The sequence below is a fragment of the Temnothorax americanus genome, unplaced genomic scaffold, assembly GCF_048541705.1.
Source record: "Temnothorax americanus isolate GAGA-0224 unplaced genomic scaffold, ASM4854170v1 Scaffold9, whole genome shotgun sequence".
NCBI lineage: Eukaryota > Metazoa > Arthropoda > Insecta > Hymenoptera > Formicidae > Temnothorax > Temnothorax americanus.
The window spans coordinates 2,016,824-2,033,089 of NW_027509812.1; the positions used below are offsets into that span (position 1 = coordinate 2,016,824).

General features: G+C 40.4%; 2 protein-coding genes across 5 annotated transcripts in view; one reads left to right on the forward strand and one right to left on the reverse strand.

Moving 5' to 3' along the window:
- The window catches only part of Nompa (no mechanoreceptor potential A), a 243,128-nt gene that overhangs the window by 74,426 nt on the left and 152,436 nt on the right, over positions 1-16,266 (reverse strand). The gene's annotated exons all lie outside the window — the stretch shown is intronic.
- The window catches only part of LOC143908034 (multiple PDZ domain protein), a 91,973-nt gene that overhangs the window by 56,567 nt on the left and 19,140 nt on the right, over positions 1-16,266 (forward strand). For 3 of the 4 annotated variants that reach the window (XM_077425268.1, XM_077425269.1, XM_077425271.1), the window contains 3 exons: positions 6,747-6,849; positions 7,641-8,944; positions 9,031-9,629. In XM_077425268.1, the coding sequence (XP_077281394.1) occupies positions 6,747-6,849; positions 7,641-8,944; positions 9,031-9,629 (2,006 nt within the window). The remainder of the gene's footprint in view (positions 1-6,746; positions 6,850-7,640; positions 8,945-9,030; positions 9,630-16,266) is intronic. The other variant, XM_077425270.1, reaches the window with a different exon arrangement.

Genomic DNA, 16,266 nt, shown 5'->3' on the forward strand with positions numbered 1-16,266 from the left:
TTGGTTTCATTTGACTCCCGGCCGAGGGAATCACGCGTATTTCCTTCGGGATGCGGCCCACGTCGTGGGATTAAGTGAGCTTCATCGCGAGGTTTAAGCACTCGCCTCTCGCACGGAGAAAATAAAGCGAAGGAGGGATCTCCAATTCTGGAAATCCCTTCGCGCGTGATTCGTTCATCGAATTGCGGAGCAGGATTTGAATTGTGTTAAAGTGTGTTAAAGTGATAACAATTGCAATAATACATTATATATCTCGTATTTCATGTATCTGGGATAGAAAGAGAAACATTCGACGTTTGATAGAAATTGTCGAAAGTACGTATCTTTTATGCAGAGTTGCAATTTGTACATTTGCAAAAGAAAGTGTGTCGATGTTTCTCTTCGGTTCTAGGATTTGGAATATTGCGTCAATTATGTATGCATCTTGATGCAATCGCCTTTGTAATCTCGACGTAAGAAACTGTTTGAAAAAAAAGATCGGAAGATCATGCATACGCAACTTTTAATATTTCTTATACATTATGTAGACAGTTGTCTCAAACAAATCGATCCATTTTGACCAGTATAACTGATAAAATCCTATACTCTGGGTCCTACACAATATAATTCCATTATATCCAATAAACTTTCGATGAGTTTTGTACTATTTTGCGGTGGTCAGTCGGGAGAAAGAGAAAAAAAGAATGAAAGGTCGGGCGTTCGGCGAGAACGTGAGAAGTGTACAAATATTTTTCGGCGCCGCACAGTCGGTGCCAGAAAAGAAATGAAGAAGCGCTAAAAATGCGGTGTACAAAAAAAGAGAGAGAGAGAAAGAGAGAAAGAATGAAAGATGAGAGATGGGTGCAAAAGAGATTTTTTTCGGTAATAGCACTCTGTGTTTACCGCGGATGGGGTTTATATTGTCGACCATCATACAAACTAAGTAAGTACAGAACAAAACGATTGTAATAGTGAATGAAAGTTGCCTGGTAGAGTAGCTGAACAAAACAACTTTATTGCATTCGACTGACTCTTCTCTCACATACTTCCAAAATTCTTTCGAACTCACGAACACACATGATCGTACTAGTGATCTTTGTTTAGCAAGTTGCAAGTTCGTTTTGAGAATATATAATTTCTTTGCAGTATGTTACATTTGCCATTTGTCTCTTTGCAGTCGGGCGAGTATGAGAGAGAGAGAGAGAGAGAGAGAGAGAGAGAGAGAGAGAGAGAGAGAGAGAGAAAGAGAGAGAGAGAGAGAGAGAGAGAGAGAGAGAGAGAGAGAGAGAGAGAGAGAGAGAGAAAGAAAGAGAGTGAAAGACATATATAGATAAAGTAGTTTTTAAAAATAGATAGTTAATATTCGAGACAAGCGAATAGCAAATATGTGAATGCGAATTATGACTGAGAGAATGAGAGAGTGAGAAGTTGAAACACAAAAGAGACAAATAAAATAAAAGGAAAAGAGAAAGGTAGAGAGTGAACGAGAGAAAGATTGAAACGAGAGGAATCGATGTGAAAGGGAAAGCGCGAGAGAGAAAGAATGATTCGAACCGGCGGCAAAGTAGCCCGGGGTGAGAGAACGTAAAAAGAGACGAAAGAGTGAAAAGAGGGGAAAAGAAAAGACAATGAGAAATATCGTGAGAAAACGTTAACGAGGCAAGTAAAAGATCAAGTACAAGTTGAACGATATTAAGTCTCTCGTTAATTCCACAATTTTTTTTCTCTATTTTTTCTCTTCTTCTGATTGTGTCGCATTTTTCTTTTACTGTCTCACAAGAACTCTTTAAGCGACCTGTTTTTTTTTTTTCTTCCAAGCGATCTCTCAAGCAAGCTCGTATGTCAAACTTTTCGCCTTTTTGTAGAGCTCTACTACCATTCCACTACTGTCTACTCACTGGCACCTTTCTTCACTATTATCAAGAGGCTCGTGTGGGGATCGATACGTACGTTTACTACTTACTCGCAACCTGTTTATACCTGAACTCTTCCGACCGCCTTCCCGATACTCGAACTACTTCGAACGGGCGAAACGGATGGTACATAAGCCTCGATGGCAGCCGCTGGGATATCTGAGCCGCAAGTTACGTAATAAATCGATTCTCCTCCAGGCTTCCTTATTTCTTCACCGCTTAAAACGTGAAGCTCTTGTTATTACCTTTAAAGCCGAGTCTCGGAGGCACGCGAAATGTCACGAATTATATCAATCCTTATTGCTGTCGTTTATTGACTATCGTTACCGTTATCACACTCGCGTTCCTGTTGTCATTACTCTCCTTGTATATGATTCTATCACCGTCTCTCAATTGCCATTGTCATTTTCTTTTATCGTTTATCGCCGGTGTCGCTGTATCGTTATCGCTGTGTTACTCTCCATCCCCCTTTTTCCTCCGCTGTGTGCATAGCGCCTGTTACGAGCTTCATTTGCGCAGCTGCAATAAACATTATATCGCGGAATTCTCTTCGCTCTGCACATACGCATTAAAGTTTTCTTGCAACGCTAACAGCAACAATAATCCACGAAAGTTTTCCTGCTGGCGCGCGTGCAGAATGCAATCTCAGACTTCAGGGATGCACGATAAGATTTTTTTTCCTCCCGCCATTCCGCCGTTCGTTCGGATTTACTTGACAATCACAGTCGCTACTCCTGCAAATGCTTGCTAGAATGGCAATCCGCACATTAATGGGAAGATAAAGCAAATAAGAGCCTCCTTATAGATCTATCTGTCGTGTGTTGCAGCATGCTCGCAACACCTTGCTTCACACACAGCAGGCTATAAATATTTAAATATTAAATTCAATTAATTCAGAATCGCGCGATGTTAAAATAAATGTTACACAATCATAATTTAAAGTTGACAGACGACTCGTATATATTAACGCGGAAAGCATCCTACAGAGCTTTCTGCTAAATTAACTTTGCAGAAACAGAGATCATATATTTCCGTACTTCAGGAAATGCGGCATAAGCTCGCTGTAAGTGAAGCGCGAGGAATATTTCGTCGGAAAATTATGAGACTCAACAACGTAAAAAGTTAAAAATAAATTTGGATAAAGACGACGTTAGAATAACAGCAATTAGACGACGATGAATCGGGATTCAAAGAAGAAATCTAAATCGTAATAAATCACAGAAATTTAAATCATAATAAATCAATTATTAATTCGCATTAATAATATTATAAAAATGCTTGTACGCCGTAATAAGAATTGCAGCGGACAAAATATTCTGAGATTGCACGAAAGTACATATCTTTCAAAAAGCTCGTTCTTTCTCCGTTTTTAAAGAAAGTGAGGAAAGAAATATTTGCGCAAACCTTTCGCGCTTTCTTGTTCAAACTTTACTATTACGCGAAGACACACGATTCTTTGCACGTTCAACGGAGCATACGGCAGTACAATTATTACGTAAGTCGTTTGTTCTTATCGGGGCACCTGCGCCAGGTGCATTTATCATAACGGCCTTCTTTCTCGAGTATCTCTCGCGCTGTTATTCTTATTACCACAAGAAAAATTTCGTCAGATATTTTACGAACAACTAAACTCGTGGGAAAACGAGGCTCGACTTAACTGCGAGATTTATCGTGCGCATATTTTTTTTCTGAAATATAAATTTTCGCGTTATCTCCATAAAAGATAGAGAAATTGCTCCATGCCTGTTGATGTTAAATGTTTTGTGGGACTTCATAAAAATGCAATAATTATCATAACGTTATTGATGGATAATTGTATACCTCATATTTTCTTTTATAATTCTTATATTTTATATTTTTATATGCGACACAAAAATATGTGAAAATGTAACTTTTATTTGGCACAATAATTGAATGTACCAGAAAATCTTTAACTTCCTTCCCATTGTAATTTTTTAATCTATAATTATTTTTACAAGCGTTATATTTTTATAAACGTTTAAAATGTTCTATATAAAATATTCTATTTAAAATATATGTAATTGTATATATAAAACATGTATATAAAATATTACGATTATATACTTCTAACACAACATAAATAATTTTCTTTATCCCTATTATGCATTTTCTGTGACATACTAAGTGCACGTAAAATTAAATTCGTCTTTTTTATTAGAAATGCTTTCTATGTTCACTTTTCCCTATTTTTTCAAAGACAAGCATTTGCCTCATTTTACTGAAAGCATATAAAAGTTCAATTAAAAAACAAACAAGCTGTAGTCACGTTGACACGCTTCGTAGAATTTAGCGAGAATGCAGCGTGGTAAAAATTTATTGTCGAAAATATCATAAGTCACATGTAACTATCCAAACACACACACACACACACGCATACGCATACACATACATATCTCTCTAATAATGACGTATCTTTTTCGTTTTTCAGAGCGAGGCGTAAGCGCCGAAGCGGATGCGTTTCCCATGCGAGTTATACCTTTACTGCAGTTATCGACCAAAAAAACCAAACAGAAATAGAAAATAAAAGTTACCAACCATGATTGAGCACTATGTCCTCGTTTATGCCCATTTTAATAATAACATTATTAATCCAAAAGAGCAAGGAGCGTACCAAATATAATTTTATGCGAGTTAAAAACGCAAAATCGAAGGAGAAGAGGGAATCAAGAAAGAAGAAGAAACGCATGTCCCGTCCTTCCGTTCGTTTATTCGGCACTTCTCCCTTTCGCCAATATGAGCTTAATAATTAATATGCATAATTAATTAACACGATCGATATTTTATCGACGTGTTCTTTCGACGTTTCGCGCCAATGGCGCGTTTACGTGTTGCGTAAGGAAATTCTTACACAACTTATTAAAATCAAGCATGATTTTAAACAATGACAATTTTGTAATTTCTTCCTTGGCTCCTTGCCATTCTTGATGTATCAAAAATTCACGATCTTTATGAAATTGTATTACTAACTTTGTTATATTTTATCAGAAATATAGAAATATATTGAACGCACACATATGATATAAAAAGATGTTGATACGAATTATCACCAGATATTATTCTTGCAGCATTTTTTGCCATTGAAAGATTTTATTTTTTGATATTGCCATATCTTACTGTAATGCCAATTGCAAAATCTTTAAATAATTCGATTTCTTTCTGCCACGTATAATCCAAACCGAGCTTTAAAATAAGTCTGTTTATTGATAAATAATTTTGTTGCTTAACGTTGATGGTTTCTCGAATTGGTTTATGCAAGTTTACTTTATCGGATCGACAGTTTCGTTGTCACACACTACGAGAGTTATTATTTTCGTAAGGCTATTGAAATAATATGGATGTTCCGTAATGCAACTGGTACTCAACATACGAATCCGTCATTAGCGACGTCGTTAGTGACGTGTCGCAAACTGCATGAATTGGATGAGAATCTCGTGATAAAATATATCAAGTTCTATAGGTAAGTCTCCACATTTTTTTTCAGGTTGCTCGCTCGTATAGAAAACATTATTATCATTTAAGTATACCTTATACGTATCAAACATTTGTGCAAACTTTGTTTATAATTGTTTCGTACGTTTGCGCTGAGAGAAAAATTATTTAATTATTTACTGAATACGATCTCATAATGTAAAATTATTTATTCCTGGTTCCATTCAATTAATTAACGTATTTAATTGCACCCATTCAGCGATGCTTTTTTAAATCTAATTTAGTTAAAAACGCACGCAAATAAGTGCACACCTTCAGCAAATCGTATCTCGTCACTTTAGCTAGATCTTTCTCTAATGCATTGCCGCATAATTACGAACGTTTGTGATATAGTATTGAAAAAAAGCACCAGTTATCTCATTTCTGATATTAAATCCATATTGAATATTTAAGTCCATATCTTTGATATTAAGTAGGCGTATTATTGAATTTATATATATATATATATATATATATATATATATATATATATATTTGATAAGTAGTTTCTTCTTTCTTAGAGCAGAAATCATTTTTCAGTTGTACAACGATACATTATATCGTCGGCGTCCGCGGATTTCTAGACAATCCTATTTGTATGGAATTATTTCCTTAATTGGATTATCGCGACAGCGAAAAGATTACGAAGCAAACGTATTGTTATAAGCAACGCTTACGTCTTCGTGTATACCGCGACGATTCATCTTATTTTTTCTCTGAAAAGCTTCTCGAGATTTATGCAAGTGGCGCTATAAATATATACGGAATTCACACGATTATTGATTCCCATCGCGACAATCTGTATTTGCCGTATTTCCATTTGCACACGTGTTTACCGTAGTGTGTTTTCAAAGTACCCATTCTCCAACGCAATTTAAATCTGAATACGTGGCACGCTCACTGCAGAATTATCTCCGCACAGATCAAAATTCGCGAAAATACACGCCCATGCGATCTGATTAACATATTAATGCAGTTCAAATGCATACAAATGAAATTACGCTGTTTCAACACCAATCAACGGCCGCGTTAATTTAAATTCCACGTCGCGGTCGGCTGTATTACCATAGATTGGCAGCTCCACAGAAATATTAAAAAGATTGTACGTTTTTCTCGATAAATATCGCGAATTTACACAAATGCGATGTTTGGAACTGCGAATAAAATTCACAAATTCACGTAATAGTCTCTTTACCATAATTGTGATTTGTTGCCAAATTGCAGCTTCTCTCTTTTCTTGCGCAAGCCAGCTCCCGTAAAATTTAACGCGAGATCTTATAGAACAGTAATTGTCGGCGTTTTGTATACTAATGGTCTAACTCCTGTCTCTTTTTTACTCGTTTTCTACGCTGCTCGATTCTGTAGCAGAAGGTGACGCCGAAGATCAAACGGAGCAAAAGTTTTCCCAATGAGAGCGAGACGACCGATCACATGGCCGAGCTGGGAGACTTGCTTTCTTCGAGATCAGGTACATTTTCTTCGTTCTATGTATTTGGTAAAAAATGCAAGTCGACAATTCGAATCTGCTGCAACGAGATTGGTAGATTTAAGATATTTATCGCCGTAAAGCGATTATCCTGCCTTATAACTTCGCTCGTACACTTTTTATCGATCGCGCCTGCATCGCGTTCCAAAAGCGAGGCGTTTAAATCACGCTCTATTCAATAACGAGTACATTCCGATTACATTCTAGCCGGTTTCATATAATCCTATATTGTTCCGGAACGTGGATATGTCGCGCCTTGTTTCGCGAAACATACTCGTGATTTCTATACGAGCGCCCCTTTCTTCGTCTGACAACGGCGGAATTTCCTTTCGCTCTATGCACGAAGATATATGTATACCTCTCGTCGTGGCAATTTGCCATTACCATTCAAGTCTGATGTATACGAAAACCATCAATTTTGATCTCGCGATTAGACTAGACCTCCTTTATAGATAACGTACAAAAGCGCACTGCGCTCTGATATATCGCGAGGTAACATGCGATATCCTTTCACGCGAACTGCTTAAATAGTAAAAATAGATTTTAAAAAATCATATATATTTTTCAAAAGTCGAACAAAAATGTCGGTGTGATTCATCGATGCGACTCGTCGATGATAGAAATCGGAAAATTTACTGTGTCAAAAGCGATTAATTGGAATTCATTCAATCTTCGCGTATCTTCGAATTTCAAACGCCTCGATAAAAATCGTGTCAAGCGTTTATCAAAGATCTAGGGCGATCGCGTTCACGAATATGTTTCGCCGTACGCAGGACTGACCGAAACCTCGACGAATAAACCGGAAATCGACGAGGACAAGGAGGAGGAGGAGGAGGAGGATCACTGGAAGGACGCTTCTCCGCTGACGCCGATCTGCAGTCCGGCACGACGGCCCGCCAAACTCTATCATCGCGACAAACGATCGCCTACCAGATACGTTGATGTCGACAACGACGTCGAGATCATTCACGAATTCTATCCCACCACGTCCAAAACGATGCGCGAAGAGACGAGCATCGTGTCGTACGGCGGCACGATAATCGTAGAGACGACGAGGATACCCAGACACGCCAAAGACGTGCCGACGAAGGTGGAAAAGGTAGCACCGAAGGTGAAATTAAAGAAGCAATCGTCCCTGGAGTTGGATCGCGTGCCTCCTGTTCAAGAAGAGCCGTCTTTCAGCGCGGAGGAAGCGTCCAGGGTTACCGCGACAACGAGATCGGTGCGAGAGGCGGATCAGGAACGCAGGAAGAGTTTAAAGCGTCACAGCAGCGCGGAATCCGAAGGACGAACGTCCACGTCGAGGGAGACGCTGGAGAAGTCGGACACATCGTCGGAGAAGGGCGCCAAGAAGAAGGTCTTCACGGAGAAGGCAGACGGTAAGAAGCGATCGAGGAAATCGAGCAAGAAATCCGTCAAGGCCGAACAGAAGGTGGAGGAAGATTTGTCGAGGCGGAAACTCGAAGGCGAGGAGTTTGCGAGGAAAGACGAAGAGACCTACCGACGATCGAGGGAGGAGAGGAAGAGCTTGAAGGAGCAGGAATGCATCGAGAGGGTGACGGAATTCCTGACGAGGCACAGCATTCCGTCTTATTCTGATGTAAATGTCGGCCTCGAAGCCGCGGAGCCCTCCGTTCCCGAAGTCGTGGACGAGCAACTGGAGCAACGAGTCAAACGTCCATCGGCTATTAGCAAAGAAGGGGAGACCACAGGCCTCTCAACGACAATCGAAACGTCCGTCGCGTCCACAAAGAGGAGAGAGAGCCTGAAAAGTGTATCCGAGGTAATGGAGAAAACGAAGGATTCTCTGGGAGACTCAAAGCTCGCAAAGGACGCCAAGAGACTCTCGGAGAGCAAGAAGCAACGGCCAACTTTGGAAAGAACCGCGGCGGCCGTTTCAGAAGTTCGGCAACCCGAATCGACGGTTCAAGAACCCGCAAAACGACCGAGCTCGTTGAGGAAAAGGAGAGATTCCTTCTCCAGAGAATCCTCGAGGGAATCGTTGTTGGAGGAAAAAAAGGGTGTCAGGATTCAAGAGGACGTACAGGAGATCTTCTTCGACGATACGAGCGATCAGGTGAGTGGATCGTCGCGTATCCTAAAGAATTCCATATTTTGTTTTAAGCCGGTTTAATTTTCACGTGTAATTATATCGCGTATCAGGTAACCGATCTGCTGCCGGAGGTCCACCTGGTGACCGCCAGAATCATCTCGGCGGAAGAGGCGTCGTCGGCGCTTCGCTTTGAGGAGGCGGCCAGAATCGAGATCCACTCGCCGCCAGAAGTATATCTCGTTCCAAAGACGGTTAAAACGAAACTGACGCGGGCGCCGTCGCCGGAAGTCGTCGACGTCTCAACGTTGCAGCTGCCCGCCTTGGCGAAATCGACGTCGGAGAGTACTTTAGCGGAAGGCAGGCCCAGCTCCGACGAGGATCGCAAAGTCTCCGTGAGAAATCTGAAGCCGGAGATCCTTTGGGATCTCTCGAAGGTCTCTGATAACGGCGAAGGAGTCGAGGAGACGGGCGAGGACGGTAGAGACGTCAAGGAAAGGCGGCTCAGCAGAACCGGAAGCGAAGGCTCGAAGAGATTAGCTAAGGTTCAGAAACAGGAACAATTTCCTTTCAAAATCGGCAGCCTCGCGCAGCCAGACAAACCGGAACTGACGATCCTGCACGAAGGTCCGACAGAGAAAAGAGGAAGTGTCGGAGACGTTACGAGAAATATTACAACGGAGAGCACGAAGGAAGATGATGGCATTTTAAGGTAAGACATTCTCCTTTGCTGCTTTCATAAATCTATCAGACACGTCAGAAAAGGTCACGGGAAACTCTGATATTTCTCTCAAATAGCAAGGAAAGTTCAATTGTTTCTTTGTGTAAAAGTTGTTTAATTTACTAATTATAAAGAAGATTGTCTTAGATGTAAATAAAGAAAAAAATGATGAACGAACGATTGTGCAATAGCATAGAAAATTAGTTGATCTTATCGTGTATTGCCAATAATATATATATATAATCCTTTGTCGTCGAGGAGAATATTTTGCATATTGCACAAAAACAAAATTATTTATCTTATAAAATATTCGATTACACCGGGAGGGAAGATTTCGGTTATCGCTCGCGTGGGCGAATGATCGATCGATCCCGCCACACGACGCGTGAAAAGAGGCAATGGCAAACAGGTTTGTTTGCAGCATCGTAAATGCGGTCTGTCGATCGAATTATAAGTTCGAGCGACGTCGTTACCCGGGGCTTCGAATGTCGATTTGCAAACAATATTATTTACTCCCGTAGTTTGTCGCTCCCGATTAGGGTTGGATTACACGCACGGCCATAGAAACCCCGAAGTGCTCGTACAATTTACTGGAAAACTAGGTCACCGTTAATACGTCGGAATACTTTGCGCCCCGAAAAAATTCCAAGTAGTCGAGCCACGCTGAAAAATTCATCGTGATTACATTACGTCGCGTACACGATGTTAAATGTTGCTCGTACGTGTGCGGAAGAAGGTCCGAAATTACGCGCCAAGTTTATGTTGCGTAAATAAAAAATTGCTATTTATTATACATCTCGTAACGTGACAGAAATAATGTAGAAGCTCGATTATCCAAACATAAATCTCATATATTTATGACAAAACCGTCCAAAATATGCAACAGAGAAGACATCAGAAAAAGAAGACTCGAACCACTTCTGATTTATAATTTATTGACATTAATTGAATTAATATTGAACCAAGAAGAATATATTAAGTAAATCTACATCTCACATGAGAATTTCTATTTGCCAATTAATTTATTCATCCGCTTTCTATCTTGTTATGTTTAGAGAACGGGAAAAACAAGCGCTCCTTTTTAATTAGTCAAAAAGCAAAGCGCAATCGGAAGCGACTTCCTTTAATTCTTCATCCCGCTTTTTTCCAGAAAACTTTTTCGCTGCCATTTACATTTACGATTCTACAAACTTCTCGCAGGATTGTGGGAGTTACACCCACGCAAGAAAGCACTTACCGTGGAGTGCTATTTTTTTTTATAAAGCGCTCGTATTCACATTGGGATCTCACGCGGCACACGCGAAGTTACGGTCCAAAGTTCGATGCGGTATTTATTTTTTTCTTCCTATACGCCTGAAATAGTTCGGTTGTTTTTGCTGTATTTGTTTTTGCTACGCAATCAAGCAGATTTATTCGTTTTATACGCAGCAGATTTTTTTTATCATCATCACACAGCTGCACTATGTATGCGCGTAATCAATCTTGAAATTAGAAGTTTACGTAATTTAAATTGCATTTATATAATACATGTCCGAAAGAGAGTCAATAGTGTAGTAATATCTACTACCATGTTCGAAAGATAAGCATCAGCACCTTTGAATACTTCATGATAAGCCAGAAACAGCAAAGTAGAAAGAGACGAACAGAATCGGCCCTGCATGATAGACGAAATCGGACACCGAATGAGAACGTACACTCGATTCCGGGACGCAAAGTAGACGGGGGGAAAAATTCTGAAAGCTTAACCCAGAGTGACAGCGATGTCGAGGGGCGGCGAGAAAGGCGCAGCTCGAACAAAATATCAGGCCGAGCAGTAGAAAAGGGCGCAAAAGAGACCGGCATGGCACAATCGGCGAAGTGAAGAGGGATAGCCGGAGTCAGCCAATGTCGAGCGCGAAGATACTTATGCTGCAGCGTAGATATGGGAAAGCCAAAGAGACACAGTTGGAGAGACTGACTGACGTTGGGACGCTCTCGGAAAAGAGGGACAGAGACGGAGGCTGTGATGTAACAAGCTACGAGAGTAGCGAAAAGAGGTGCATGCAGCGGAACGGAGAGACGGGCGACCTCGGTTCCGAGGCACGGAGGACGGGTGAACGCGATGCATCCGGACAGATAATGCGGACTGCGAAGTAGAAAAAGACGACGGAGCTCAACCCGGCGGGGACAAACACGCGCGCGCGCGCGATGTGGCATCGATGAGGATAAGAAGAGATAAAAGTGTCGTTACAAAAGAGCGACGGGGGGGACGTGGTGGAAATTGTAAAGGAGCAAAGACGGAGCGCGTTGCGCGACAGATAGAGACGAGAGAGACGCGCGGAATTGCCGGTGGCTGTAGAAAGATAAGGCGTAAGGAAGTCAAAATGGATGTGGTGGGCGGAGGGGGGAAAGACGGGAACTTCAGCGGTTAAAAAAAGGACGTGAGGAGGAGGACGGATAAATGCGACGCGTAAGAAAAATACGGAGAGCCGAGTCGAAGCGTGTAACAAGCGCGAACGGGTATTGCAAGATACACAAAAATGAATGAGAGGGACCTCACTTATATGAATGAGCGGAATCGTGTTCGTTATAAAACCGGTTTTCAAATTGTCCGTTGGCTTTCAACAACATTTCGCGAATAAACGAAGCGTATCTTTTTTCAATTAATTTCACGTGAATCGTAATAAAGTTTTAATTTCGAGATTAATTACCAAGATGCGTAATATATCGACAGTTCAAAGTTTCAACTGCGAAAAAATACGCGACAATTACCTAAGAACTTTGACCTTAAAACAGCTCCACTTTTGACAGAACAGTACGTTGCGTGACGTCGTGAAATATTGAGGCAACTCCAGCATGGATGTATGAATATGAAATACACGCGAAATACGTAATCGTGTTATTTCTCGAGAATTGACGAACAATTTGCGCTAATTGTATGACATCATTCTCTCTCGCTAGGCAATTAAGTTGTTCTCTACTAAGACGCTTTGATCGCATTCACGGCACTAACCGTTGCTCCACGTCTCAATATTCAGAACGTTGTTCTAACGTCATCGATCGTATCATTTCGCCTGCACGTGACAACATTCGTAATACGTAATTGAAGCAGCGTCGTGTATCCGAGTCCGAAGTAATTCGAACTTCGTTATGCATTTTCTTAACGTCAGACTGCGATAAATCCGACCCTGCGAAGCAGAGCAACGTCTGATGGAGGTAGGAAAGACATTAGAGGAAAGGAGAACATATACAAACAACTCGCATGCATATACGCGATGCACACGGAATGGGATAACCCGCAAGAGAATATGTTTATTCTTAAGTTTCCTCGTGGTGCTTCTATTAAATATGCACTCATACATGCATATACATGTTGAATACTGCGTCTGCGTATGTATTATGTACCTATGCACGTGGAGTTTCTGCAAAGGTCGCAAGTTATCACTCTAATTTGGCGAAGAGACAATCTTAATCTTTATAACGTTGCTACTACTGCCATTTGAGCAGCGCTGTGCTGTGTTGTATTACTTTCATTCGTTACATAATAACCAGTTTCCATCGAATAATTAGTCAGCCCTTGAACAAGAAGCTTTTGATAAAATAATTATGCTTACGTAATGATTCTGTATGAAGATTGAAAATGTATCATTAAATAGGCAGCGAGAGCCGCCATCATTCGCGTAAATAACGCTTACGTCGATTTTACATTACAGAGTCAAATAATTTTTGCTGACACGTTAAAGCGAAATCAGTTATCGACAATAATTAAAATTGAGGAAAATTGCGAGTGCTAAAGGTACTAATTGAAATTAAGGTTCTTCAATTTAGCTGACTAAAAATATTTTCGTCGTTCCGCGAAAAGTTACCGTTACCAATCCCGAGAAATTCCGCACCGTTCGACAATGAAGCTCGTCGTTTATCGAAAATTGACTCGGCAGATACGAGCTGTTCGGAATACTCCCCCGATTACATACGCCTACAACACACACACACACACACACACACACACACACATACACATATGCTTAAACCACACACGCACATAAACGCGATGCATAACGAAGCGCGCACGTGCATATCCAAGCACGTACCTTACTGCCTACATTTCGGCGCGTGTATACACGTAAATCTCCCACGCTCGCCTTCGTAAGTCAGCAAATCCGTTACGTGTTTCCGACATACGCGCACACGCCGATTTCGATTTCGCTCAGCCTCCGCAATACGAACTTTCAGCTATCTCATTGTCAGTCAGTGTATAGAGCGAACGACCGCGTAGTCGTACGCATTCAACACACATCCATACACTCTCATTTCTCGCGAATATATGCATTATATATATGTATATGTTTATGTACCACCTTGTAAGTTTTTCCATATACGCGCAGGTGTACATACATATTTTCACGTTTTGCTGCTGTACACATTCATTCCTCTTTCACACAATTAACAGACATATGTAACGTCTGTTACGTGTGTCTGTTAATGCACACGTCCGAAAGATATTTTTAGAAAATCTTGAAGCTTTCTGAATAAATGTTATTTTCTAAGAGACTTCTTTTTGGTATGTGTATGTGGTGCGTGTGGAGTTGTTTACATACTTTAAATGGACATCGCCTATTTAAATAGAAAATGTCATGAGTGACCATATTTTGTAGATTTTATTATATTTTGAAAGATTACAAAAAATGTGCGTCATATGTTATATAAAAATATATATATATATATATATATATATATATATATATGTAGGTCTGGAAGTATGTTCCGGGACTTTTATTTTTGATATCGGTATATTCCGGGACATTTGGCAGTTTCCAGGACTGTCCTGGAAAAAATTGATGTCCTACGGCATTTTTCGGGACAATTTTTTGAATCTGATTACATATATATGCGTTATATTCCAGGACTGTACATTTCAAAAAACGTAAACAGTCCCGGAACATACCTCTGGACCTACATATATATATATATATATATATATATATATATATATATATATATATATTATATATATATATATATATATATATATATCATACAAAATATATACATATACATATAATTTTTTATCTATTAACAATAATTGTAAGATTTTCGACAAGTAGACATCAATAATTTCAAAACGTCTTAATATCTCTTGCAAAAAATATATTGTGTTCTGTCTCTTTTTTTTTCTTCCATGTACATAACTTCTATACATATAAAGAGCTATGCACAAGGTGTCCCAGAAAATGTATGACAGTACTTGTAAGACGAGATTATTTCATTAAAATAAAATTTAAAAAAAACTTTTTCTTATCGAAGTTGAAATCTAAATATAATTGATGAATTATTATTTATCATTAAAGATTAAAGAGTTTTAATGAATTAAGCTGCATGTGTGCATAATAAGCTTATAATCTTTCAGTTAAACATAATATTGATTTAGTTAAATTTTGGGGGTTAATAATTAGTTATCAAAATGCCCCAATTTGAGAAAATGAGATAAAGATGATCTAAAATTATCAAAATTAAAGGAAAATCTTCAGAACCTTTTTAGACGCGATTTAAAATTGCATTAAGACACAGACTTTTTAGCTCATCGACTTTCGACATAGACTTATTTTTTTCTACTTGCAGAAGAGCTTGAAAGTTTCCAATCCGTTTTTTAACATTCTTTCTGAGTAAAACATAGTTTCGTTTTTGGTTGGACGATTCAGTTTCCAATGATTCCAATGAATTTAGAGAATTCTCTTCTCTTCAAAAAAATCGATAAAAAAGATCGTCTTATTGTCGTTACGTAACATCCCCAGAACACTTTGCATACGGGTTACGCACACAAGTCAACCCCGTGCACACGTGCACACGTGCTCAATGAGCGGTAGCTACAATGCACGCACCAGCTCATGTACGCACGTACGCAGAATCACTCCCTCACCGGCGCAGAGCGCGCGCACGCACCGAATACTCCGCGAGAGTATTCTACTCTCGCGAGTAGTCGCCCGCGCCTCGCGGCAGTCGGCGTTCGGCTTGCGTCCACGCTCGGCACGTTATCGTCGCGTTTGCGCGACCGTATTACATTTGTGTGCGTGCACATATTATATGCGTGTTTACGTGTGTATGTCGCTTCGCGGCCCATCGTGTACGTGTGCATGCGCTCCGTGACGAGAGTGTTATTTATTAGATCAGAGGAAGCCAGTTTGCAGTGACGCACGGAGTGCCGGTCGTCGGTGATACACGACAGTGAACACCTCGACTCGCGCGACGTAAGGAAGCGAAACGTCTCTCGAGGTACGGTGGAATTCTTCTCGCGTCGCGTTCTCCAACGAGATCCCCAAGTGTCCACTCGTACACACTTTCACCCCTTTCTGTGCTCACGACACATACCCTTGAGAGCCACGATCCTCGAGAAGTGTTTGCGACCCGTCGGACAGACAAGACCGGAAGCGAGCGACAACGGCGTTTGAATAACGGAAGTTGGAGAACGTCGCGTAAGCGCCGTTCCTCGCGCTTGACAATTGAATCTACAAGCAATTAAACAACCGGTGCGAATCCCGATCTGAATATTTCCCGCGATAAAACGCGCGAGAAATGTTTGACGTAATTAATCTTAGCGCGTTTCGCGCGTCACAAATAATAAATGTGTGAAAACGCGACGAGCAGGATTCCT